This window comes from Anopheles funestus, chromosome 3RL, assembly GCF_943734845.2.
Source record: "Anopheles funestus chromosome 3RL, idAnoFuneDA-416_04, whole genome shotgun sequence".
Lineage (NCBI taxonomy): Eukaryota > Metazoa > Arthropoda > Insecta > Diptera > Culicidae > Anopheles > Anopheles funestus.
Window position 1 is genome coordinate 8,288,122 of NC_064599.1, and position 26,926 is coordinate 8,315,047.

General features: G+C 41.8%; 3 protein-coding genes across 4 annotated transcripts in view; 2 read left to right on the top strand and 1 right to left on the bottom strand.

The window, feature by feature from the left end:
• The first annotated feature begins 4 nt into the window (after positions 1–4).
• Positions 5–1,011, top strand: LOC125770734 (uncharacterized). Its single transcript, XM_049440690.1, has 2 exons — positions 5–410; positions 484–1,011. The coding sequence occupies exons 1-2, from the start codon at positions 260–262 to the stop codon at positions 732–734; spliced, it is 402 nt and encodes a 133-aa protein (XP_049296647.1). The 5' UTR covers positions 5–259; the 3' UTR covers positions 735–1,011.
• Positions 1,012–2,190: 1,179 nt separating this feature from the next.
• On the bottom strand, positions 2,191–9,561 carry LOC125770702 (F-actin-capping protein subunit alpha). Of its 2 annotated transcripts, none has more exons than XM_049440635.1 (3): positions 9,278–9,561; positions 8,448–8,762; positions 2,191–3,819 (listed from the first exon to the last, which is right to left on the bottom strand). In XM_049440635.1, exons 2-3 carry the CDS (start codon positions 8,692–8,694, stop codon positions 3,197–3,199), a joined length of 870 nt encoding a protein of 289 aa, XP_049296592.1. In that variant the 5' UTR covers positions 8,695–8,762; positions 9,278–9,561; the 3' UTR covers positions 2,191–3,196. The 2 variants fall into 2 exon arrangements, with proteins under 2 accessions (XP_049296592.1, XP_049296591.1); XM_049440634.1 differs by having other exon boundaries at positions 9,377–9,560.
• A 698-nt stretch (positions 9,562–10,259) lies between these two features.
• The window catches only part of LOC125770667 (lactosylceramide 1,3-N-acetyl-beta-D-glucosaminyltransferase), a 28,689-nt gene continuing 12,022 nt past the window's right edge, over positions 10,260–26,926 (top strand). The window contains exons 1-2 of the mRNA XM_049440573.1: positions 10,260–10,450; positions 12,464–13,358. The gene's annotated coding sequence lies outside the window, so the exon portion shown is untranslated. The remainder of the gene's footprint in view (positions 10,451–12,463; positions 13,359–26,926) is intronic.

Here is a 26,926-nt window from a genome sequence, read left to right on the forward strand (position 1 = left end):
AAATCAGTAGGAAACGTTCAAAAATGCGCTTTTTGGTAGGTAATTCAAGTTTGTTTGCTCGAGGTATCTACTGAACGCGACTTGAAGCACTAGATCGTGTGTTCTGAACAGATTGATTGTTTGGCAACAGGATTTGACATAAACAATTGTAAACAATAACATTACGGTTATTTCATTATTTGCCGGCCGATGATTGTGTTGCATTCGTATCAGTGAAGAAAGTTTGATAAAACCCTAATTTGACGCCATCCGTAACAGAATGGTGTCCTTAAAAACTCTTACCAAAGCAGCCACATACATAGCCGTTGGTGGAATTACGGCTGCATTGATTATGAAGGTGAAGCTAGAGGATAAAATACGCCGACAACCGTACTACAAGGAATCGTTAAAATTACTCCGATCACATCAGGGTAATGATTTTGCGAATGTTCCGTGTAAAGTATGAAAAACAACAATGTGTCCTTTTGCCTATTCCCTTTCCAGGAGCTGTACAATTACTGGGCGAACCTATCAAGGATCTAAGCTTCGATCTTGGAGAAGAAACCAAAAAGTTTGGTGGAGGAAAGATAGACAGTTTTGCCGTGCCAGTGCGGGGCCAAAAGACCCGGGGCAAATACTACTTCTGGGCGGAAATGGAAGACGATCGGTGGGTGATTAGACGGGCCGAGTTGGAACTGGCAAACGAACCCGATCGCCGTCTGCTTATTAAAGCAGACAGTCAAGCGGAGCAGTAGTGTTCGTACACTATTTATTGTGGTATGTAGTTTTGTAAGTAGCAAATATGTCGTTCCTTTGAAAATAAAAATGGAAACCCAAACCAAACTCTCAACACGGAAAGTAAACGCGTTTTTTTTTGTATGAATTTTATTTAATTTTTATATATTTTGTAATAGTAATTAAATATACAATTATTCTCCCCTTTCTGTGTGCAACAATCAGGCAGCGTTGATCCTCCTTGCGTCTATGTTTATGGGTGTGTCCTTTGCGTTTTACTATGTGGTGCTGCGGCGTCATAATGGTGCTTTGTTTCGTTTTATTGGCTTTTAATAATCCGCTTCTGCTGTTTGATTTTGTATCACTCTATAATTGCACCTATGTATCATCAGCGCACATTACTGCACTATTTCCATTGCTGTTGGCGCGCAAAAGGAAATTCGATTCTTCTAACGTATATGATGCAGTTTGCCCTTTCACTTTTGCGGCGGTTCTTTCATTTCACTGTGTTATGTATTAACTATACTTTCATCGCCGGCTCGTGCTTATTTCTTGTAGCTCGTTTCATTATTTCAATCGTAATAACTAGCACAATTGGTGCTTTATCATTCGCAATGTTAACCTGTTCTTTTCGCTATTCTACTAACACGAATTCCCATTCTCCGAGGGTTTTGCTTTTCGTTTTGCATTTTGGCCTTTCCATTTTCATACGTTTGGCGCACAGCTACTGCTTCCTCACTCTCCCTTAATCAATCAATCATAATGTAGCGCATAAAGAACGGCAATCCTTCTGGGGAAGCTTTACACAAATAAGTTCCAGTTCCGCAAAGTGGCAAATGAAAACACACTAACGGTGGTATCGAAATTACGCGGCATCGATTCTTCCCAACGCACAATGCCCTGCTCACATTTTATTTTGTCTATGACCATTTCAGCACTTGCTCGGCGCTTCGACGATATTTTGTTTGTAAATGCAGTTCCAAACAAGTAAGCAAACAACTGTTTCTTCCTACAGCTGTGTCCACTACGAAGGTTTCACTTCTTTGCATACATCGGTTTCCTCATTTGCTGGGAAAGTCTGTTTTTAACGTTTGAAACTAATTAATAACGTCGTTAAGTAAAACAAAAAATCATGTGTAACTAAAACGTTTTAGGAACTGCAACAAGAAACCGTGAAAATGTGCGTGTTTTGTCGGCGAACGTGGGCGCTTTACAGGTTGAAAAAGGCTTAATATGAAAGTGAATAATGTGTGCATTCTTCGTTCTGCTTACCGGACTCTGAACACTGTATGAATACTATCTGCTTGGTTCTGCTAGGAAGGAAGTCTTCAAACTGCTTCTTGTAAATGGATAAAATGAACTGTTCAGCGCAATCGACCATTTCTTTAATGTCCTAACTTCTGGCTTAATTCTTCTACCATAATCTCATCTATTCATTCTATAACACTTTCTACACCAACTTTAATGGTTTAGGAAAAAAAAACAAATCTTTTCCTGCACTTTATTAATCCACTCCCATCCATCCGTTAACAAATGTAACTGCAAAGTGCATTGGGTAGAAAAATGCATTATCCATCACGATCGTGCTTAGACATTCTCCGGTTTTTGGATGATTACCCAAAGGTTTTTTTTCTGTTTGTTCCGATGTCGTTTGCGTTAGTTACCTGGTTCATCACTTTCTTTTCGTGAAGGATGGGAAGGAAGGGTTGAAATATTTAAATAGTTTTATTCTTGTTTTCTTTACATATTTATTTCCCATGTTTGTTTAGCTTAACCTTTCGCTTCATCATTCACCAGGCGCTACATCTTCCTCGTGTATGTGCTTTCATCCTTTTGCTGCAGTATGCGTTCAAAACTTTACCCTTCCTTCCTCAATCTGTTCTATTTCTCATGCACTGAAGTGTGTTACTTACACTACTGCGTAGTTGTTAAAATAAAAAAATGGATAAAGTGAAAAATCAAAAAAGTGAAAAAGACACCTGTCGATCTGGCGCAGTCCCAGCAAAGCTCCAATAAACGACGATCCAAAGCAGCAAAACAAGCAACTAACAGAGATCATCCTCTACGCAGGAGAGGAACACCGGAAGGTCGAATGTGCCACATCGTTCCTGCCAACCATTTTACGGCGCGCGTTTAAATACTAGTGATGGAAGGTGCAAAAGAACTTTGGCCCTTTCGTGTGGATCGCTTGCATGCACATACCTGTCCGCCAACGCCACGTTTCTGTTTTTCCTGATCCCTCCCTCCTCGATACTCCATTAGCATGGTTTTGCTATATTGTACGAATGAAACTAACAAAAAAAAAGCTTTCCTCCCATTTTTCTATCTTGCATTATCGCTCTGCTGTGTCGCGTTCTTTTTTTGCCCTTTAACATGCCTTAGCTCCTATATGTTTGCTTCTTGCTTTCGGACTGCCAGCACATCCGATCGTGCACTCTCACCGGGCTCGTCGTCGTACCGGGCTGTACCACACCTTACCGTTCTACTGCGTTTTCAGTTCCTTACCGATGCTATAGGATACTATCTTACTCCAGTCGATTTTCGTTCGCGTTACCGGCAGTTGCCGCCGGAGCGCCTTGAACGTCGTATCGGACATTGTCTGATAGTTTTCCGATATTGCCGTCTGGTAGTCGTGCTCGCTCTCCTCGATCAGTCGTATGATCTCTTTTGCCGTGTTGGCCTCGTTCGTGATCGGTACCGTCTCGCGACAGTCCTTTGCCGAGACGAGCTGCACGTTACCGTCCTCGTAGTAGTGCACCTGTAGCTTCAGGGATCCCTTCAGCTCGGCCGTACCGCCACCGGTCGCAGGGAACGTGATCACCCAGACGGAGCGCCACCGGCCGTTCCAGAAATTCTTCGGCTGGAACTGGTGATCCTCGATGCAGACGTTAAGCGTAATTTGTCCGTTTACCGTTCGGCCGTACACCGAGCAGGATCCGTTGCGATAATGATTGGCGCAGTATGTGAGCGTTTCGATGTCCAGCATCGCGCGCCATTGTTCCGACGTGTGATCACCATCGTGGTTCTGCAGATCGGTAGCTTCCTTGCGCAGGTGATCAAACTTGAAGCTTTGCTTGGTTCGTGGATCGAAGAAACGGCCACCACCTACAGGACAGAAGGAAATCAACGATAGAGATCAACATTTAATTAATGTGTCAATGGTTGGTGGAACGTGGTAAGATACAAAACCGTGATGAGTTAGTTAACACTTGGTTAAATGGTCATGTCTACGCTTTTGCGAAAACAAAGGCCACAGAAATTCCCAGAGCAACACAATACACCTTGGGCATTGTGCTTCGCTGTACCCGTCTTACAACGAAGATGCGCTTTAATGGTTCCTCTATTAGTACGAACGATAAACCCATTATACAATTGTGATAACAATTGTACTGTCCCTGAACTATGCTACAGACGGGTTTTTCACGGAGATATCTTAACGTAAGCTACTCCCAACATATCGTTTAAGGCACATTTCGCCCTATTGACTAACGTCGGACCATGCCCTGTAATGGGATAAAAGTATTTACCATTTTCTTTGCCCAATGCTAAATATAAAATCATTCACAACAGCTAGGGTTGCATGATGGATGGACCGACAATGCTGACAAACCTGCGCAATAAAATTGCCACCATAAAGAAGGTGTCAAAGAGCGATTGCGTTAATGGTACAATTCGTGGCGCTAATAGAGGAGGCCTATGACCTGCTGTGTCACACGGAAAGCTGTTAAACTAATCGCCACAAAACGGATTACCGTATTGTGGCTAGACAATTCAGCGTACAGCTGTGTGTGATGAAGGCAAAGCATGTTTTTCCTTACTATGTGCTTAGTTTTGTTCTTTTACTGATGTTTTACTAAACGCCAACTTAAATTAGAAATGCAAAATTTGTTTACTTAGCTAATTGAAATACTTTCCCTGATTATTAACCAGTGGAAAATGTTACATGACTCCATAAAAACATCATTTTTGTCATGTTTTTTAAATTGGAATTGGATTATTTTGTGCATTATTGATTGAATAAGTTGGAAGCGAAAATCAAATAAAACCCATTTATAGGCGCTTGTACACATCCGGTGGTTCAGCATTTGTATAGTTTCAATATTCCTGTTTTTTCCTTCAATCATATCCAACAATCGACAATCGGGTAATTTGATATGCTTTCGATAGACGGCTAATAAAAAGCGAGAATCTAACTGATGCTACCGCACTACACTACATGCGATATCCTCACAAACACAGGTCCGTCCAATAAAAGTGAATTTATTTCTAAGGTTTTCCAATACGCCGCTGCCGGTACAGGTTTTCGCCGTGCGTTGTTTTATCGGTTAGATTGATTTATCTGCGTTACATTTTTCAACCGAGTCCGGTTTACGCTGGAGGCTTTTCTTTGATTGCTTTTACCAATGCCACAGCACCAACGCTTCTACTTTTCATTTGCTCATCTTTCTCGACGATAGGATAGGGGGGTTTTAATTGGTAGAAAAATCACGCACTTCGTCGTGTATCAGCAACGAAGTGAAGCATAATCACCGATACAAACAACAAACCACGGTACCGTTGCATAACCGAGCGGAATTCGTAACGCGGAATTTGAAACGCTTGCTGATCCCGGATCTTCTATACACATCTTTGTTTCCAATCGCCCAAAAAAAATCATCCACCAGCTAACGTTAGAACTTTGTTCTTACAGTAAATCGATCAGATAAAATGATTCCTTTTTCATATCTTTTTGTTGAGCTACTTTCATAATAGTTGAAGAAGTCCTACGTTAACAAACGTTAACTTACAACACAAAAAAACATGGCAATAGGAATCCTAATCACACGAACATTACCAAACGCGTGCCACGGGTCAGTGATTCCATCGTGGCCTTGCGCGATCTTCGCTTACGCAGCCTCTATAGCGCGGATCAACACGGATGATACACGGACACGACGTTGCCTTTTATGGTATTGCTGCAACTTACTGCATGGTGAGCTGTTCAAGTGCCATATGAGCCAGCACATTCATCAACCGTCGTTGCCAATGGGTGGTTGCTGATAAAAAACATCGTGTAAATACTATCGGAAAACTCTTCAAATAGATCCAACAACCAACTATTAGGAAAAAGAGTTCCTTCTGTCTATAATGCTCTTTTTTACAGCTGACTAACGAAGAAATTAATTAACTTCAACGCGATTAGATTGACGTGGAAATTAAACCTGCCCCGCCCTACAATAATATTCGATTAGCATCGTAACGGAACGCAGCTTTCGGCGATCGGGCCCGAAGTCAGCTTATGAAAATTAATTTTCGCACGTGGAATGCCCACGGTTCCCTTTTGCGCCATGTAATGCACATATTTTTATACTTCCATCTCGCTTCGTTTCGCTGCACAAAACGTCGGTTGAACATTCGGGGAGGATTGTTTTTGGCCACGGGTGTTGCATTTTCCACCGCGAGGCGTTTAGCGCTCGAGCACAGCCCCTCCCCATTGAATCTATTATAATCCGCCCGACCGGGTGCATATTTGTGAGGAAAGTGAAAGTGAAAAGCATTCCCTCGTGGCATTAGTTAGGAAGTGGCATAGGTAAGGTGAATATTTGAGGCAACGTGCCAAATCAACTGCCCACATCCTGTCCGGATACAGCACAAAATGACGCTTGTTGAGAATGACTAGCAACGTTCACCATGCTGAGGGAAAACAGAATGCTTACCGGAACAGGCCACACACAACGGTAACCATTCTTATCGTTGCATTTGTATAAAGAATGCAGACACGCTACCAAGTACCGACTCTAAGTACCACACCGACTCGGCCTTTTTTTCTTATCGCGCGGTGTCTTAAGCAATACGAAAACTCCCAACAAGCGGCTCGATTCCAGCACGTTTCTGGACGAGTTCTTTTCTTCTTGCTCGCTCGTTATGCATGCGAGGCTGTTATCAACCACAGCGAGCACACCCTTGCAGGGTAGCGTAGCACTACAAATAATCGAAGGGAAACAATTAGCATTTAGAAGATCAAGTAATGTATTTAGGTTGTGGCAACACGGGAAGGAAATAATCGAACAAGTTCATTAAATAATTCATTCCTCTCCATCCACCCTAAAATGAAGCATTTCGGTGCGAATAATCCATAAACCGATTGTGAATACCGGATGTGGCATGTGGGCAACCTAATCTTCGAGTTTCCACCATTCCAAGATCACGCAATTGGAAATGGGTCTCCCTCCAGACAGAGATAGAGAGAGAGAAAGAGAGAGTGTGTGTGTGTAGACTCCCACCATCCCCTAACGTAAAGATAACCGAGAGCAGAGAGAAAGAAGGAACTATGCCACGGGTCGGGCATATTATGAGCTCATAGCAAATCCATAACAGGGGTTTGTTTATCGTGGTGGGGATATAACAAATATGAATCATGTTCGACGCATACTGGCGGTGACTTGCGGACGAGAACTGAAAAATGTAGTCATCACAACGATCGATCGTGTATCAGTATTTGTTTACGTTGTAATATGTGCATTATTAAAATATCAAATGTATCTCGATGGCGGTTAAATGTTTGTTGTTAATTTTGCTACAAATGGACCATGTTTTGCCATACGCAGGAACCAGTTATAGCTGATTCAAGTTACCGATAAACTGCAGATAAAGAAGATTAGGCTAGCTCCAACGGCGGACAATGATTTTAAAGCCAAATAAAAATCCATCTCTCACATCCGATAACGATTGATAATGATTTGTTGTAAACGATATTATCTTTTGCTTCGTAAATTTACGCAAATTGAGTTACGTTTTCTCTAAGGAAACGGATTGCAGATTCAGCCAACCGTTTCCAAAGACAATTTTTACGTTTTGCACAGACATTTCGATAGCTATCGCTAAAGGTGTCTTTTTTGTCACGTTTAATATTAATGAAAAATTCGAAATAGAAACGTTTCTCACAAATTGTCCACTAATTATCGTTTACCTTTGCTTCTCCTGGTAACCGATCATACAAATTCAGATGATTTGAACTTATTAAGCCACTACTTACTGCTAGATAGCAGTAAAAAGAATAAAAGGGTCCATTTGTCGTTCCTATTGATAGGAAATAAATCTCTACACCGTGCGTTTGTGGCCATTATCTAATCGTAACTTCACACTGTTTCCAATTCCTTATCAGGGGTGTGTTTGATTTGCAAAGCAAATGCCGAGCGGGATAGACCGTTCAGATAATGGTCGTGACACATCGCCGTTTTGTCGACCGAAAGCTTGCCCAATTCCAAACGAATTTTAAATTACAGTTTACGCTGGAAGTCAGAGTTTTTGGGAGTAATTTTTGTACATGTATTTCGCAATGCATTGTGCTGCCAGATGCCTCTAGTGTTAACTTTGGTCAACGCTATTGAAAACTGCTTCCCTCTCACAGCGACGATAAAGACGATAGCAACGGCAGGGCGTGTTCGTCGAGACGTTGATCCCAATTTCAATTTGGTTCCGTTTTTTCCTTGTATCGGGGACGGGGCAAGTGTATCTCCGTTGATACCACTGCTACGTAGCAGTGAGAGACAAAGATTTCTAAAAATATACAGCCTACGTACGCGTAGTAGGATGTTGGATCGCATTTTCATTCAAAAACTATTAATGGCGCCCACTGGCAGTTAGGTTGGATCCCACCGTTTCAAGACGTCACGCGGACGGGGCTACTACTATGTAAAGCAGCGTAGCAAATCCTTAACCGAGAGGTTGGATTCAAGTTCGCGCTCACTTACCGAGATCGTTAAAATCTGTGATCAGCACGGCCAGTTCCGAGTTCTCGAGAATAACTGGAGTGAGCTGGTCCTTGTTGTACTGGGCGCAGGCGGCACTGGCACCTTCCTTCAGTAGCCGATCGTCGTTCAGCAGCTCGCGCACATCGTTGAACACTTCGTTGAACTCGCCGGGCGGTGCATGCATCAGGAAGTCGGACGCGATTCGGATCTTGTCCTGGTCGCTTATCACATCGTCGACATCCGCCATTGTGTTGCCTGTGGTGAGGTTTGTTGTCTGGATGCTACTACCTTCGGTGCTCCAAGGAAACCCTCTTGCTGCGATGCAGAAGATGAGAATGGGTCAGATATCAGTATGTCCGTGCGGACGGAAATCGGCGCTAGTGACGTTTCAAGAAGCTCGACGATACGAAACTTCGCAACCACTTGCGCTACAATATGAACGAAGGGTCGCAATATTAAGCACGCAATTACAATATCCACCACCAAATAATTTTAGGACAAACTAAGCGAGATTGCAACGAAACGATGACGACGGTTTTGACACTTGTTCACTGTGTTCACAACTGTCACGATGATCTAGTACTCCTTCTCTTCGGTGTGGTTGGGCGCGGCGACAACGGACGAAGCGGACGCACGGAGGGCGATGAGTAATTTCTTCTACAAACTTTTCACTCCCGAAATCTTCTATCGCCCTTTCTTATCTGATAGCAACACATTTCACGAAAGCGAAGCAATTCTCCCTGCCAAGAATCGAGCGATATTCACCGAACGGAAAATTGTGCTCCGCTAATAAAAACAGCACGCGCAGAAAAGCAAAGTACGAAACACACCTTGAGCCGCGATGCGACGAATGCAGCACTTTCAACCCAAAAGAAGCAACAGCAGATAGCAATTTTTCGCACTATTTCGAACACTCTTTGCTTACACACCTATTCAACTTTCTGCTAGATGATGGGCGAACACACAACTCCTCCGAGTTTTGCTGCTTACGTCGAATTTCTCTGTAGCTGAATTCCTTTCTCACTGCGTGTAATTTTTCTGCAGCTTTTTTGACTCCAGTTCGGTTTCTTCTAGTTTTTCTTTTGCTGCGATTGCGATGACGACGAGGTGAAATGTGCTGTCAAAAATAGAGTTCGGGTGTAGGATAGTGTAAAAATGGCCCTGTTATCACAATGGAACGATTCCACGGACATTATCCAATTGTGCAAAAACAAGATTTGTGGAACGAATGTGCTGAAAATTTAAGATTTGTGTTCACATTGAACAACTATTCAAATAAATAGTTTTTTCTTGGCAAACGTTCGCTTCGTTTGTGTATTTGAAAACATTGATACACGTTCTAGCTCGATCTACAAAAGGTTTTAGTACAAACTGAATAATAAGGAATGTGGTTTTTGATTGATAAAATTATTGAAATGGCAGCAATTGGACATCGTAGAATAATGAAACAGCACTGTTCTGAATAAATAATCAATACACAAGAGTGAAAAGTTAAAAAAAAATCACACCAAATGTTTACGACGAACTTCAACTGTCATTTATTTTCGAATTGAATCTGTCAAATGCTAGAAATGTCCAAGGCAGCGGTCGGCAGTTCCATACCATAAAAGTTGTTATTCATATTCAAAGATAAATAGAAATATATTTCTTTCGTGAATTTTGAACTACGTAAAGTAAAGCATTTTACTACTTCCACACATTTCAACTCATTTTTGTAAGCAAACTGTTTTGGCTTTTCGACAGAAAACGCACATGCAATTTAGGAGTGTCCGTTGTATCAGTTTGCCGACCACTGGCTGGCATAGCACAACACGTACGTTACTTTTCAAGCTAAAAACAGTTCTTTTTGTATAGCCGAAGTGTGAGGGCGTGTGGCGTGCGTTGCAATAGCAAAAGCTGCAAAAGTTTTAAGAAATAAGCGTTTGTCGCTGGCAACTGTTTAGAAATCGAGTGCTGTTCGGTTTGAAGTGTGTATTTTCATAAATTAAACAGCAGTAAATAGTGTAATTCTCGAAGCTTCGCTCTAACAATAGTGAAAATTGGTTGTGTCGAGAAAAGTGTTTGGTTTTTGCAATGCAAATTTATGCTTTTCGGAATGAAATAAAACAGTGCGCGATACATAAAAGTTTCATGAAACCAGTTTGTGGAAATATATTTCTTACCGGATGGGATTTTGCTGAAAGACGCGGTAGTGAGAAAGAAAATGCAGCACAAACCCCGCGTCCTGGCGAACCATTTTTTGACAGATGCCAATGCGAAGGAAGATGTTGATCCCCCGGGCTCAGTAGCTGCAGCCTCCGGAGCCAACCGGCCTAGAAGAAAATAGGAAAAAAATATCCTCTTTGCCTACACTGTGGTTCTTCCAATCTTTAAGAGATGCTGCTTTGCTTGAAGTTGCTGATTGTTGGTTAATTCGACGACAAATACGATTGCTTCTCGAATGAGCCCAGCCTCCCTGGAGCCTTCTTTGATCCTTATTGTTGGCAACTTTCTAGCTTGCTCTTTCGCTCGCAAGCAGCAGCCGATAGGAGAGCAAGAGAAGGCAAGAGAAATTGGTACCGATCTGGGAAAGTTGCGGTGCGGCTTTTTACGCTGAAATGAGCTCGTACCAGTGTTTTGAAGTGTGTAGTTTTTTTCTCTTATTGTTAAGATGTTCAAGTGCAGACATGATGTGTATTATCAAGAAAAAATATAGAAAAATGCCCACAAAAGCACCACAGCGGCGTGTAGAGGAAGGCAACCGAGTAACGCAGCAACCACAACCTCTGTGAATGTTGGAAGAAAGCTGTAGCAAAGCAAACCGAACACGACCACTTTCCTACTTTCGCACCCTTCTTTTGCCCAAAACTGGGCTCATTTTCCATGGGGTTGGTTTTTCATACAGAGCGAAACACCGCCTGATGCTGGCTGCCGGGAATATCGATGGGATGATGATGATGATGATGGCGATGGAAGCGAACGAAGAGTAAACGAAGGAAATGCGTTCAAATGATGCTGCTTGCTGCGGAATGTGATAAATTTTATCAGTAACCGGCTCGGATTCGTTCGAATGCTGTTGGTGTGTCCATCAGAACCATTCTTGTCGTTCAAGAATTGTGCGACCGTGCTATTTGGCAATCACATTCCATTAGCATTACGGGTTCTAAAATCTGTAGGAAAGGAGGTGGCCTTGTCGGCGGGGGGGATAGTTATCACATCCTGGCGGGTCAGTTTTCCCGAGGGAAAAAAAGGAAAATCGATTAGGTTTCGATCCTTCGCCTGTGTTATGTGCAGTTGCGAAATTGATGTCGACGAAGACCTTGACCAATTTTCTTCCTTTTTACGGTAACGCATGACAATTAGACGACAGGTGGCTGAAGGTAGCGCTGGACGAAACCCTCGCCACTGGTAGCCATTGCTTTTAAGGCTAATTGTGTGTTGTGTCCAATCTAGTAAATGTTCCAGCTCATCAATCAATGTTGATGATGTTCAATACCATCCCCCATCAGTTATGCCCCGAGCCACTTGTCCTGGAGAAAGTGATACTTTTGGGCAAAGGTTTAAGTCCTTTTTGCTTCGGTTAGCTAGCTCCACACCTGATGTTTGATGCGGAACCGAAGGGGGTTTGCAGAAGGGGCAGACAATTAACATAAGACGGCGCTAGAAATAACACCACAGGGTTCAAACCCGCGTCTATGGCAAGGAAAGGATTAGGTTAGGCAAAGGAATCGGGGTCAAGGCGGTGGTAAAATAGAGGGCCCATTTTCTGGACGTGCTTAGAATATGCTCCCGTTCGCAAATGCGAGAGACGAGGAACTTTATGGTCGAGAGAAAGAGAATGATATGCGAAGAGATTATCTAACAAGAAGACTCCTTAAGGAGGGAGGGAAGCATCTTCCACCGGATGGAATGCTAAATGGAAAATGGCATGTTGGCACAGCTGTTGGGCGCCGTTACAACTCTCGTCTAAGTGTTCCCCCGGCCTGCGCATTCCACCGTTAACCGCGGCACCACCAACCGTTCTTCTATTCCCACAGGCACAGGCGTGTTCCAAATGTCGCACCCATCGACACGACACCGTCCCCGCAGAAGAGTTCAGTGAAAGTGTTGAATTTTTAATGTAGTGTTTTACAGCAAAAAACCGCACGCACCCTCTGTGCCTGTGTTCCTCCGGCACCCAACGATTGCTAAACTTCTTTGCCGGTGCTGAAAAGTTTTGTTGCGTGTATTTAGTTTTGTTGTTTAGTTAGTTTTCGTTTCGTTTAATAACCGTCCCGTGCGCCGCGGTTTTGCAAATAAGAAGCAGCTTCACAGCACTCGTTCTGTGTTCTGTGTGTTAATGTGTTTCTGTGCCGCTTACTGTGCCCATTACCGCAAGCAAAGTTTGCGCATCCTCTAGCATTCGACCAATTTTTGTCCGCTCCAGCAACAAACGGTCACGAGCGTCGCGGTGACACGGTGGCAATCGCAGTAAGCTTCCGAACGGCATAAGAACCACGTCAATCATCAACATCACGCGCGCTTCAGAATATTTGCCTGTTCCCACTGACCGAGTGACCGATAAACCGGTCAGGCAGGGGCAGCAGCGGTAAAAGGAAGCAAAAATCATCCAAATCGACAGGCACCGAACGATTCGGGCCCGGGGTGGAAATTGTCTATCGCTCGGCTGCGTTGCTGGCCCCCTGCCAGGCGGGCACCGTAATCATCATCAACAGCGTCATCATCATCATAGTCGACACCTCAACGATATTGGTGTGGCGTGAGGCAATTACACCGGTGAAAAAGCATTGAAGAACGGCCGGTGGGGTGGGGGGTGAAAATCAAATTCACACACACGCGCACGCACACACATAAAGGCGCGCACAACACCTCCCGAGTGAGTTGAACGAGCGAATGGACAAGCATCAACCGGGGCTTTAGCTCTCATGTTAGGTAAGTGGTCAGCAATAGTTTTTTTTATTTAATTTGTTTTCGTTTTCTTCAAAAAATTGCGAGAAAAAATATATTGTGCACAGGCAGGTTTAGTATTAAGGGGATATATGCACTCAGAAGTTTTTAAAAATTGATCATTGTTGGGAGCTGATTTGGGAAAATTAGTCATTATTTTACCTATAAAACAACGACATCTAAATTTAGAACCAAAATATTACTGAAGCAAATAAAAACTGTGTGAAAAATGTTAGGGAAAACAATTTTACAAGAGGCTTACATTAAATATTTACCTTGGTTTTTACTACCCAAAACTTATCCGGAAAACACGTCGGCGTCATTTGACACCATCACCAGCCGTGTTGGTAAGATGTAACACTGCTCCAACGCGCAACAGGTTACTTCTGTAACTAGTTGGCAAAAGTTAAATCTCCGTTTACGGCACCTCGTCGCTTCCATTCTGTCTGGTTCAGTGATTCTGTTTTGCTTCTTCTATTGCGCCATCAAGGCCGGCTCACGATGAGGTCGGGTTGTTTGTATAAGAAAATTGTTCCAGATCTCTGCTACATCGCACCGACCGAAGAACCGGTTACCGTTCCACGTGTCGTTAAGAAAAATGTCTCCATTCCGTTACATCTACGAAAGAGGCGGTTAGGTTTTGTTTTTATCGCGCCTCATATTATTTTCTGTTTTTGAAGATTCACAAGTTGTTCAATCAACGAAGTCGTCAAAGGAAATGTGTTGTTCGTATCCCAGATTCGAAAACCGTTGGATCGATGATGATGCATCGATGATCTTCTTCTGTCAGGTGACTTTAATGTCGGTGAATGGTATCTTACCTGATTCGACTACACTTTCGCCTTCCCATGCGCTTACAAAAAGGGGGTGAAAGTGAAATCGAATGGAATCGAGTGGTGGTTTTCCGTTGCCAAGCGAAAGGAGTGTTGGAAAGCCAACTTGTGTCAGCTTTCTTCACAGGTCACAGCTTGCCGACGCTTTTTATGAATCAATTTCTTTCCCCTTGGGTAATTATTAACTTTTATTTAAACTTGCAAGAATTCGAAATCATGAATTAAATTTATAAATTGATGTATTTTAATGCGAACTTGTTGAAATAAGTTTCTCTTCACTCAAATAATGGTTTAAATAAAAAAAGAATAAAAAATAATAAAAAAATTTAAAAAAATCCGAATATTTGAAAATTTCCTAAGGCTCATTTTTGCACCAAGTTGCGCCTATAACTTGGTCGGTATCCAACGGATCACCAATCTTTAACTTGTGGTCGATAGATGACACCAATGGCTACATTTACTTCTTCGACGGCCATGCCTTCAGACGTCTGTGTCAGAATTTATTCGAGGATGCAATTTCCATACCCTGTTTGAGAAAATGTTAAATTTTCCTCATTTTTTTCCTCATTTATAAGTTGATGTATTTTACTGCAAATTTGTTACAATAAGTTTCTTTTCGCTCAAATAATGCTTTAAAATAAAGAAAGAATAAAAAATAACAAAAAAAATTCAAAAAAATTTTCAACTCGAAAATTTCATAAGGCTTACCCCTTACGATTTTTTTGAGAAATTTTGCAAAAAAAATTAAATTGATTTATTTTAATGCCAATCGGTTGAAATAAGTTTCTTTTCACTCAAATAATGTTTTAAATAAAAAAAAAGAATAAAAAATTTAAGAAAATTAAAAAAATTCAAAAAATTTGAAAATTTCATAAGGCTCATTTTTGCACCAAGTTTTGTCTATAACTTGGTCGGTATCCAACGGATCGCCAATCTTCAACTTGTGGTCGATAGATGGCTTCAATGGCTACATTTTCTTCTTGGAAGGCCATGCCCTCAGATGTCTGTGTCAGAATTTATTCGAGGATGCAAGTTCCATACCCTGTTTGAGAAAATGTTAAATTTTCCTCATTTTTTTCCTCATTTATAAGTTGATGTATTTTACTGCAAATTTGTTACAATAAGTTTCTTTTCGCTCAAATAATGCTTTAAAATAAAGAAAGAATAAAAGATAACAAAAAAATTTCAAAAAAAATTTCAACTCGAAAATTTCATAAGGCTTACCCCTTACCATTTTTTTTGAGAAATTTTGCAAAATTTTAAAATTGCTATTTTTTAATGCAAATTTGTCCCAATAAGTTTATTTTCACTCAAATATTGCTTTAAATTAAAAAAGAATAAAAAATAACAAAAAAATTTCAACTCGAAAATTTCATAAGGCTTACCCCTTATCATTTTTTTGGGAAATTTAGCAAAATTTTATAAATTGATGTATTTTAATACGAACTCGTTGAAATAAGTTTCTTTTCACTCAAATAATGCTTAATTTGTTACACGTGTTCACCCACTGCCGAAACCTTGCCAGAAGGGTAAAATAAAGTAACGTAATTTAGACCCCTCATAAATGGGTCGTACGATGGACGTCATGTCTTCGGCTGTTGGGCAATGTTTTCCCTTTCCGATCGATAGTTTATTAAGACAACCGCAAACTACGGCATCATTTTGCTTTGGGTACCATTAAACGTGATGTAAAAGAAATTCCTATCGTTTACTGACGGATAATTGTTGGATATCTTTTGTGGAATATTTTTGTTGAACTTAGAATTTGAACACTAAAATACGCCTTTTTGAAGCCTAAATGAGATTCAAAATTCGCCTTTATTTTGTGCCATTTTCATGATCAATAGTTGCTGGCAAAAAAGGAAATATCTTCAAGACAAAGTTAATTGAATTTTAGTGTAAGTCTCGTTTAAGTTTAGTTCTTTACGAATATAACAACAAGTTCTGGTTAAAGAAACAGTTTGTATCGTTTTATCGTAAAATTATTAAAACGAACTGCACTAACCCGTGTCAATTAAAAAAAAACGTGATAATTAAAAAGCATTTTACTGTCGGATAAAAACGTGCATTTGCGTTGTTTACCTTTTTTTCCTTTTCCTGTTTGCTAGCGGCGGGGTATCATGCCCTTCAGATGAGCGTACGAGAGACATCATTAGCAGATAGCTGAATGAGTCCGGGGCTTGTAACAAAAAAAACAACCATATTTAAATATCATTTTCAAGCGAGGCTGGTGGACTGGCACGTCGACAGACGCGACCCGCTAAGACAACAATGAAGCTTTGTAGTATGTGCAAATAATGTAGGTAGAAAGGAGTAAAATTCCCGCACACGTATCGTTATCAGCAGCAAATGTCTCACTGTGTACATCTCGTTACTAGCAGCTAGCTAACGCAAACAGGCTGTAAAGGCAAGACTCTAGCATTCCTTGCCGGATGTTGTCAATGGAGTACCAACAAGAGCAATCGAAGTGTTCCTGTCCGATAATATGAGTTATCAGTGTTGGTATCGACAGTGTTTTGGAACGACAAGATCCAATAATAAGGTAGTACATGATTAGGAACAAAACCGATGATTGATTAGCTTCTTTATAGTGGAACATGCCGTCCCGCGCTAGACCACTTCGTATCAAATCGTTCTGGCATTCTACTCCTCTCTTATCAACGCTAATGTGCATGGGTTTGATTGTTGTAATCATAATTCTAGAGTGACAAAAACACAAATTCCTATTGGTTGCGCTTCGACATGCTTATCGCGATTGAACAAAATTGGGCGGGCTAAAGCATTTTGTTTTTGATTAAGATAAGCCTTCTATGCGCGTTTCGTAGAAACAATCTCCTCCCAATTATATGTCGGTTCAGAAGAATTCGGCTAGCGTGCTGCGATAAGTGAGCTATGGAATCGGTTTCATTCGATTGACTTGGTACAATCTGTTAATTTGTTTGTTTTTGTCAACAATCCCTATCGCTGTCAGTTGGGTTGTACAGAGGGCTTTTTGTTGTCAATCGGAACCAACAGAGTTCTGATTGTTATGAGATAATGCATGCTGCTCTTCAAGAATGTGTTAATTGCCAACCGAACGGCCATTGTCTCTGTATGATTAGATAATTCACGTACTTATCAAGGCGCATTCTATGAAAATTATAGTCATCAGACGTTATCTTTAAAAGAATTCTTTCATTAAAGTTCACATTCATTGAAGAATCGTAAATGCTCGATGTTACCACATCAGTTAGAACATTCGTTATGTGTCCAATATAGTGAATATGTTTGTTTTGTACCATCAAAGAGAGTATTCTTTTTGAAATTCTGGTTATAGTTCTGCTGTGTTGGGTATATGATGCAGTTGAAGGTGTTGGAAACTAATGGTAGCTCGTGCAACTCAGGTCTGATACCAGGAATTGACCTTTTCGCTATCGACCTTTGCAATCCAACGTTCCACATTGGAAGGAGAGATGATTTTTCCTCCCCCTTTTTCGCTCCCTACCGACAATGTCGTACATAATACAGCATAACAACATTGAAATCGACACTAGACACACCACGTGTAAGCGCCCTATGGACGTCGGTACGGCTGTGATTGCAGCGTCGGGTGTGAGAATCCTTCCTCTGTTTGCATCATCAGCCATACATCCGGGAGTGTAACAACGGCAGTGTTTATTTATAGTCTGGCCTTTCGCTGGACACTACACTGAGGGCACTACTTCCGGAGACTGGTTTTCTGGTTTTGTTTCGAACGCTACCCAGAGCGCCATCCGGCAAACCCTTTGATTGGGTGTTCTGTACCGCCGTCCTATGATGTATTGATAGTATCCTTCCTTCCATCCGTGCAGCTGACGTTGGTTGGAATGGAGTGAGAATAAAAACTTTCAGCGTAATGACTACATTGCATGTCTGGTGCAAGGCGGTGTGTGTTACCTGCAATTGGAAATGCTACCACTGGGAACCATCAACCTGTGGTCGTCGGTGTCCCTAACGTGACGTTATCAGTTGACATGATAGGTGCCAGATGATGCAAGAGTGGACACGATTGAGTGGCTTCGCTTGACGTGAGTTGATGAGCTTTGTTGCAACATTGGCAAAAGGATGGGTTCAATATCTACGTCACGTCGGCTTTCGCATGTTTGATGGATGGATGGCGCACGCGGGAGTATTTGAAGTTCCAAGCGACTGTTTTCAAGTGCCATTGCGTGAATGAATGAACTATTGAGGGTTTTCAATGCAACTCATTCTGATAAGGATGATGGTGGAGCAGTAGCTGCATTTTTATCATCTTTATTTCATTCAGATATACCTAGTATGACAAGCATTAAGCTAATGTGGACATACTGTTTTGGATTTCTGGCTAATTTTTCAAGGTTTTTGAGAATGATCAAGACTTACGTTAAACTGTTGACATCAGATGTCACCAGTTGATTGTAGAGTTTAATAAGTAAGTTGAAGAATTGATAGTATGTTTCCTAAAAAGACTTTTTGGTTAGTCTCTTTGCATAAGCGAAACTAGACGTATAAAAGAAGACCTCTGGAACTTGCAGCACTTCATGTCGTACAATCAGACACAGTTCCAATGGAATCAATTTGTTTGACTAGTATTACTTGACAGCGACAAGCTTGAACTCGTTGTTGCACCATGTCGAGAGTGACTTTTGCCTTCTGGTGGTGATGTCGGTCACAGTTGCCTGAACATTGAGCAATCGGTAAGTGAGTACGCCGTGTTGTTGTGACCACGGATCGCGGCACAAAGCGTGACGATAGGCATCGCTTTTAGTGAAGATATAATTTATTCCGTCAACTAACTCTCACACGCACCGCCATAACAACTCCCCGGCAACTGACCATACTGCTACACCTCAGTGTACGGTTGTGTGGAGCAACCCCCTTTGGCAGTGGTAAGTGCGTGAGAGACAGTACCAAAAACCATTCTCCCTGTGTGGAATGTGTCAATTTTCGTTAATCTCGCGACAACGATAACACTAAGGGAAAGGTAAGAAACGAAAACCCAAACACTGGAGATTCAGGTTAGGTAGAACAGGTAAGGTAGCTGGCTGGCAAACTTGTTCTGGCTCTGGGGATCGGAACAACTTGCAGTGACCATCATTTTGGTGGATTTTATGGCATTAAAGTTTCGCCTGGAAGCAGAAGCGAAACGGCAAACTGCCCGGATGTGTTCACATTTTGAGGAAGCATCGTGTGTGCATTTCTCAGCGTTGTAACCAATTTCGGACAACTTGTGGGGAGAAGACTCCGTCGCACCGTGGAGGTACTCGTTAATGTTTCGCATTCCAATGCGTCTTGGTTCTTGTGTGCTGTCTTGATTGTCGTTGGTAGTTGGTGTGGTAGGCGTTTGCTTGGCTCTCCCTTCCTTTCTTCTGTCCACTCTCCTTAAACATTGGTTACTCTGCACCGAGGTATCCAGGAGCGGAAGACTGTGATTGGGTTAATGTCCGCTTGGAGTCGAAATTTTTATTCGCTCACAAGTGGGTTTGCTTGATCTTGGCGAATATCTGGCTTGGTCCCAATTGCTTGGAATCGTACATTTGGACGATATATCGTACACGACGGCTGTGAGATTCTTTTGACCGTGAATGAAATATTGTTACCGCTTTTTGTGTTCGCTTCACAGGTTGAAGTGTGCTTTCAAGTGTACCCCAATGCTGGTAGACAAGTATGGCCTGTTTTTTTTGCGAAAAAAAATCAAAGTCACCGGCATAGGTACGTCAATTGCTTACATCCACAAAGATCGTGACTGCCGCGTGATGGCGTGATTGCAAACAAATCGTCAGGCGATAGTTGAATTGGTTGATACATTGCCAGAAGAAGCTATAATCAACTTAGGAACTTGGCAATCTCCCGAGCATAGTTCAAAGAGATGTGTTTAATGAATGAAAGCAATTTAACTTTGTATATTTGTTGGCTTCTTGATAAGAAACAATATCCTTAAGCAATTCTCCTGGAGTTTATAGCACAATACAGAATAATATCTCTACTCTACTACCCATGACTCACTTGTTTCGGAATTAAAATTTATGTCACTTGATGTAAAGGTTTTTCCCAACTATAATCTCCATCTTACATCCAACCCACCATTTCTTGGCGAGCAATGCGAACTGCCTTCACCCACTTATTGTGCATACCGGTTTCGCCGAATTAAGATTGTAATCGTAGGTCGACCACTAACAACCCATAGCAAAAAAGTGTCGCCTCTCGAACCATACTGCACGCACCAGTCGCATTAACAATAAAGACGCGATACAACAGCAAAAACAAAGTGCAATAAAAGAAAATGTAAACTAACTCATATCGTTCCGGCGTCGTTGCTGGTGCGACATGAAACGTTTTAAATGCCGAAACACATCAAGTACAAACTTAAGTATGCGATTCACCATGGACGCAAAAAATATTACAAAAATGAAATTCCACAAGAGTGCCGTGGCTAAAACCATGCCGCCTAATACTCGATGCCGTTTTTTGGATGGCAAAATTGGTACCTATCCATCCACATCTGTTGGTTGGTTATTTTTGGGGTTCCAAGAGGTTTGAACCCGCCGTTATGGAACATATGCCAAACGAGTGGTACTCGAGCCAAGCGATAGAAATATGGAGACACGAAGTTAAAATATGCACAAAGGAACGAAGTGAAATGAAGTGGAGAAGAATTGCACGTATAAAGATTGTGAGCAGTGATATATTTAAGGGTTACGTTATGCACTAAGCTCACGCCATGTCTGATTCATGTGATCTGATGGTAGCAAGTTTGCCTTCCTTTGTTAAGGATTATCTAAATCTTTATCTAGAATGGTGAAGTTAAAATCGCGCAGAATAAATCGTCTGGAATGGTTTTGTGCTAATTGTCTGGAATGGTTTTATTACGAGAGTTGCACCAACAAATTTGGTGAAAAAAAATTTTAGAGTTATCGAAGAAAAAGAGATTAAGAAACATAAAAGAAAGAGAAAGTAATTAAAAGAAATAAAAAAAGAAGTTCGAAATTGAAAAGACGTGAAAGATACAAAAACATAAATAAAATAAATTACAAACAAAATAATTAAGTACATTAAAATTAATATCAATATAAAAAAAGAAGATACAATAAGTACATTGGAACATCCTGATTAAAATAACACACATAACACATGCTAATGTAGAAGATATGATAAAGAAATTACATGCGATTCTAACAGTGTCTCGAACAATTCTAAAAACATTCATAAAAAATGCCTTCTCCCGTACGAGGACCAGCATTTCTGATTTTAATCGCTTCATAGCCCTAATCATCGCCTAATGAAGTGCAAATGTGCCCGGTTCCATAGTTCCCCTCCGGAGTGGATACCATTTTGTTTGACACTTTTTACCTCCACAAAACCGCAGCATGCAATCGCAACTAATGCGTTCTGCCGTAATGGTGCAGGGCTTAACGGTCTGGTGCATGTTCACTCAATGCAGGCACGAGTTTTTCGTGCCACGGCAACTAATTATAGATTTCGCCCTTGTCCGCATCCCTTACCTGTGGCGCGTCGGGGATGCGCTTCTTGCTTCCCGGTTTTGCTTGCTCATCGTTTGACTCATCCTGCCGGCCAGGGAAGATTGTTTGTTTTTCGTTCGTTCTAACGTTGCTTTTTTCTTGCTGCATCGCACTAACAATGCATTTGGGCGGAGTTGGTGGATGCATCGCGATGTCCTTTGTTTGGAAGGTTTTGTTCAAGATGGCAGACTAACAAAATTAAGGGAGTAGTACATTCTGCATTTAAAAGAAAAAATGTTTGTTTGAAAATGTCCTTGGAGTGTCACCTTTATCTTTAACGTTATCCAGAATTTCATGAGACATTACGTTCCAAAGTTAATGGTCGATAAATGAAGCAATGTCGCGTCACTCTGAGCGCGGACTCGAAACATCAATGTGAAGGAATGATTAGCAAACGACAAAGATAACCTTGATCGTGATCTGCTTCTGTTGGGATGGGCTTTACTCGTTCACATTTTTCCACCACCGAATCGAGCATCATTTCTTCGATGTGATTAATTTTTTAACGCTTCGGAAATGAAGCGAAAGTGCGTAAAGATAATGCACATGCTCAATCCTCTCACAGCGAGCGCAATAAATTCTGGAACAGCAAACATAAATCTTTCCACAATCTACAATCAAAAGCACGCCGAGCGATGTGGCGTCATAGGGAAATTGAGAGAAAATTTAAAGCCATAACTAAAAAGTCGGTAGAAGAGATAGAGGTACTCTGCATTAGTGGTGGTGCTGTGAGAAGAAAAAAAATCACACAAAACCCTTACCAAATGTTGATGGGACCGGTGCAATGTACCGTTTTTGGCACCTACTTTACCGTCCGCTGCGATAGTGGTGATGCTAGCGTGTAGTTTTTCGCGGTCGGATGGTTTGATTTGAATTCAAGGTTAAAAATAAAATTCACTCTCCTCGCACCGTTTTGCCCTATCGTTGCTGTGGTCCCTTCGGCGGTTCAAGTGGTAAATAAAATCGTTCACGATCACGACGGCCAGGCATAAAAAGATCGTTTGTGGAGAGGAAAGAGGATGGGCGAGGAGGAGAGGAGGAGAGAAAAATAGGGTGTGGAGAATTTTCACGAGCTCACGAGATGGAGTATTTCGCATGTTTTCAGCAGTTGGTGAAATGGCGAGATCAGGAAACGAAGAGGCACACAGCACAAAACCCGTGGTGCGAGATGCGCTCGTGTGGAAAACTGCGCTAAACCGACATAAAGCGATGCCGACGCTAATTAATGATCAGCGTTGTCTGCTAGAATCATGAACCTATGTGTATGACGAATCGTTGTATTGTTAGCAAACGTTCGCGTTCCAGGAACACAAACCATATTCCATATTCATAATATTCCCATCAAGCACCAGCAAAGTGAAGTTTATTTGTCTTTCCAAATCAGCTTTTATTGGTTAATGGAATATTTTGGCAACAATCGATCCAGACGTTGGTTTTCATTAGCATTAGCAGCCACTTCACCGCGATGGATTATTTTTAAAAATTCGCATGCCAAAACGGGTTAAAGTAGCCGTAAACACACACAACGCGCTTTCACCTTGCCAATCGCTTAGACCAAACGGGATTGGTCTGTTATTTGTTTGGCTCATTATTTTTCGGGCCCGGTTGCTTCACACCAGCAGAACGAGCACTGGAGAAGAGCATTCGGGTAAACTATTTTGAGATTTTCCCGGAACATCATCATTTCGGGTAGCTAATTCCCGCCGGGCGTTGTTTACGGCCAACGGCCAAAAAAGAAAAACCTTCACTGGAAAAGCGGAAAAGCGGCAAAAAGTGGTAAGAAACGGAGTGGGTGAGTGGGGATGCACCACTCCTATCGATAATGACTCAACAGCGACGATTGGTACCAAGCTTTTTGGGGTTGTTATTTGCAGCCCGTCGGAATTTCTCTCCACCCCGATTTTGGATGTGGAAAACGGGGGTGGGAAATTACTTCGCGCAAGTGGAGAGAAAAATCAAACAACGTTTTCCCACACCACACACGATTTTCGTCCGGACCCTAGTGAATCTGTGTATGTGTTTTATTGGCGTTTTTACTAGTCTGGTCAACATAATCAAATACATTGTTCTTGTGCGAAAGCGAACCGAATGTGTTTCCGTTCGTTCGCGGACGTATGGTTTCCACCGTTTGGTAAGTTTTCCTTTTTTTTGCGTGTGCCGTTTTTCCACCTCATCCTCATCCTCATCGCGCCATATCGTTGGCCAGTTGTGATGGGTTTTTGAAGAGAAAAAAAAAACAAATTGTGTGTGTTTATTGGTTTGGTGAGCTGGTCGGTTCGGTATGCTACGGTTTCCTTGCGAGCCGTTAATTACGGACGTCGTCATCTCTGCGCTAACAAGCGTGGAGTGGCGTATTCGGGATGTTTGGACCATAAGCAAGCACTTGTTGGGGCTGTGTGCTACTTGAACTGTAAACAATCTTAGACAATGTCGCTAGTATGTTACAGAGCATCCTTGAATATTTATGTCTTCCAACCTCTAGGATTGATCTAACCAGAAACTTCATGCAGCAGAGACCTTATATGCCTCTGTTTTCGAACTTAACAATGTATTTTGCTATGTTTATTTTGGTGTATATTAACCGCTCATACACAGCAATACATCTCAATTGCCATTCCGCGTTCAAACATTGTGTAAGTTTGTTACAAAGTTACGAACCACAAAGGAAACCCACAATCAATAGCTTGGGGTTTTTATTTGGTCTTCAATCTGCTCCAATTACCCGCAAGAAAAGACCACAAAAAGTCTTCTGGAGGTAAAACAGAAAACTTCACTCCACTGTGACGCTCTTGCGTATGGTGTGAATTGAAATGACATGCTTTCTGGTTGGCAGATGAAGGATTGATCGAATAAAAAGTCGGGTTATACAAGCGTCGTTTGCCTTCTTCGGTACATTTTAGTACTCTTGCTTTGTTTGCCGAGCGTATCAACATGCACTGTGGCGTAATTAAATTGTATCTCACGAGCAGAAATCAAACGAGAACGGTGCGCTAGGATCGGTTGGCTGATTATGGTGCCTTTTATCGCTGTTGGCAACATTAGATATTGATGAGCAGCTTCAACTTTGTCGCTTTACGGGATACCTTCAAACCATTCTCTAAATTGATGGTGGATAGTAGTTGGGTTCTCAGTTGGGGTTGAGAATTTTTCCCCATCATCATCCCGAGAACCGGAAAAAGGAGGAAACCCTTCGTATGGGAATGTGGTGCTGATGTACGATGCCAACCGTGGCCGTGTTCGGTGTAGCAAAGGATGCTGCAGGTCGCAAATCATATCCCCTGGACGACGCTCACGCTTGTTCGTGGATGCCAAATGGGGTTTCACTTACGTCATCGTCTAAAATTTAGGACTTGACTACCCGTATCGAAGGCTCTTTTGACAGCCTGCCGGATGTTTTCGTTCTTCGCCATAACACACGTTTTGCAGCTTTATTCTACACCTCTGTGTGTTTCGAATCTACACGCTCGTAATTGGAGCAGATCTTGTTGGACGATGTTTTGGATTAGAGGTTTTTTGTGTCACGAGGTTCGTACATCGGTTGGATCTTTGGTTGGGTATGTTTGCTGACCACTACAACTTGTTGTTATCGACGAGATTTGTTGGGATTAGTCAGAATTAATTTCTAACTCTAAATGAGGGGATAAGGAAAACAGTTGGCGAATAACTTGGGAATTCCTTGGGAATTTCTGAGGTCATAACCTCAAACGAAATCCCATCGCATGTAGCATACTAATTCATCTTTAACAAGGTTCCAATTGATGAATTGAAATTTTCATCCAATTTCATTTGCCCATGTCCATTCCTCAGGGATTCCTCAGGGAATGGAGGCGCGAATGCTCGCTTTGCCACACTACGAAATATCACGTGATAATGTGAACCCTTTCATGTGAAGCCCACAAAGCTGTGTCTGATTAATGACGGTTTCGATTGCCTTTGGAGAGCAAAATGTCATATCGTCATGCATAATTGTTCCATCCGGCGTTTAATAGACTTTACCCGGGTGGGGAATATGCATTGGGCTCTAATTTCCGTCACATCCATAATGCAGTACCGTGATTGCATTGTGCTTTATGGGTCGGCTTCGGGAAATCAACGGATGATTGTGATCTCGGGAAGTAACAAATGTGTGACCTCCGATGAGATTTGGAACATGGCAAACAAAATGCATCATGACTAATGTGCATTGTGGTTTGTGTATTGTACTGTCACACGCAAGATAATTAGCTTTTTTTGTGATATCATCTGTGTGACACTAGTGAAGAATTTGACATTGATGAAACCTGGGTGTAAAATGTCATCTATTTTTTAGTTTTTATGTTGACGCCTAAATTAGAAGTTTACGAAAATGTTGTTTTATTGCCTAAAGACATATTAGAATTCAAAATACGACGAGATAGACGACGAAAAACAAACCCCTTGAAATTACTCATGGATGGGATTAGAGTATTATATATTATGCTATTAATGTTGATGCAGGCTAAACCAAATCTTCATAGCTAGTACAGTCACGTCGGATACAGAAACAAAACGCTACTTGAAAAATGTGGCACCCAAAACGGTCACCTCATATGGGGATCCATTTCCTTTCGCCTGCTTATCAATATTCACCTCAGATAGGCCGTGAGTGTCATCGTCCGCAGCGTTTTTTCTCAAAGGAAATTGGCGTCGGTACACCCGAAGCTTCACACTGCGGTTGCTGCTGGGTCACCGTGTCTGAAGGCATAATGCTAATAAGTCATAAAAACATGTTTAAATATTTCTGCCCATATGTGCGCTCTCCAAACGTGTGAATACAAAGGAATCACACGGTCAAAAATAAAATAAAACCATTATGCAGTATGCGGTGCAGTAGGGTGAAGCTGTCGGTGAAATCGTTGTCCTAAAACCATCGTTTGTCGTTTGCTCATCGTTGTCGTGTAATCCTCATGATTAGTAATGGAGCAAAATGGTTGTACGAGAGAGAGGCGTGTGCGAGCTATCAAATCAGACATGGAATGGACAAACAAAGCGAATGGAAGGTGTCTGATTTCGGTAATGGGTGATTGTTTGGTGAACGGCATACTGATCAGGTCGAAGTCGCTTCCGGTCGGCCTTCGGATATTCGGAACTTCTTGTTGGGGTGCTGGGAAGTTTGGATTGTTTGAGGGTGTGTTGCGTTATACAGAGGACTACCATACGTTATCAAACACAAGCCTCTGACCGA

Bases quoted from the DNA above. Each gene is read 5' to 3' on its own strand.
- LOC125770734 (XM_049440690.1), top strand. From the start codon at position 260: ATGGTGTCCTTAAAAACTCTTACCAAAGCAGCCACATACATAGCCGTT. The intron at 411-483 runs GTAATGATTTTG...TTCCCTTTCCAG, and splicing joins ATTACTCCGATCACATCAGG to GAGCTGTACAATTACTGGGC.
- LOC125770702 (XM_049440635.1), bottom strand. From the start codon at position 8,694: ATGGCGGATGTCGACGATGTGATAAGCGACCAGGACAAGATCCGAATC. The intron at 3,820-8,447 runs GTAAGTGAGCGC...TCTGTCCTGTAG, and splicing joins CACAGATTTTAACGATCTCG to GTGGTGGCCGTTTCTTCGAT.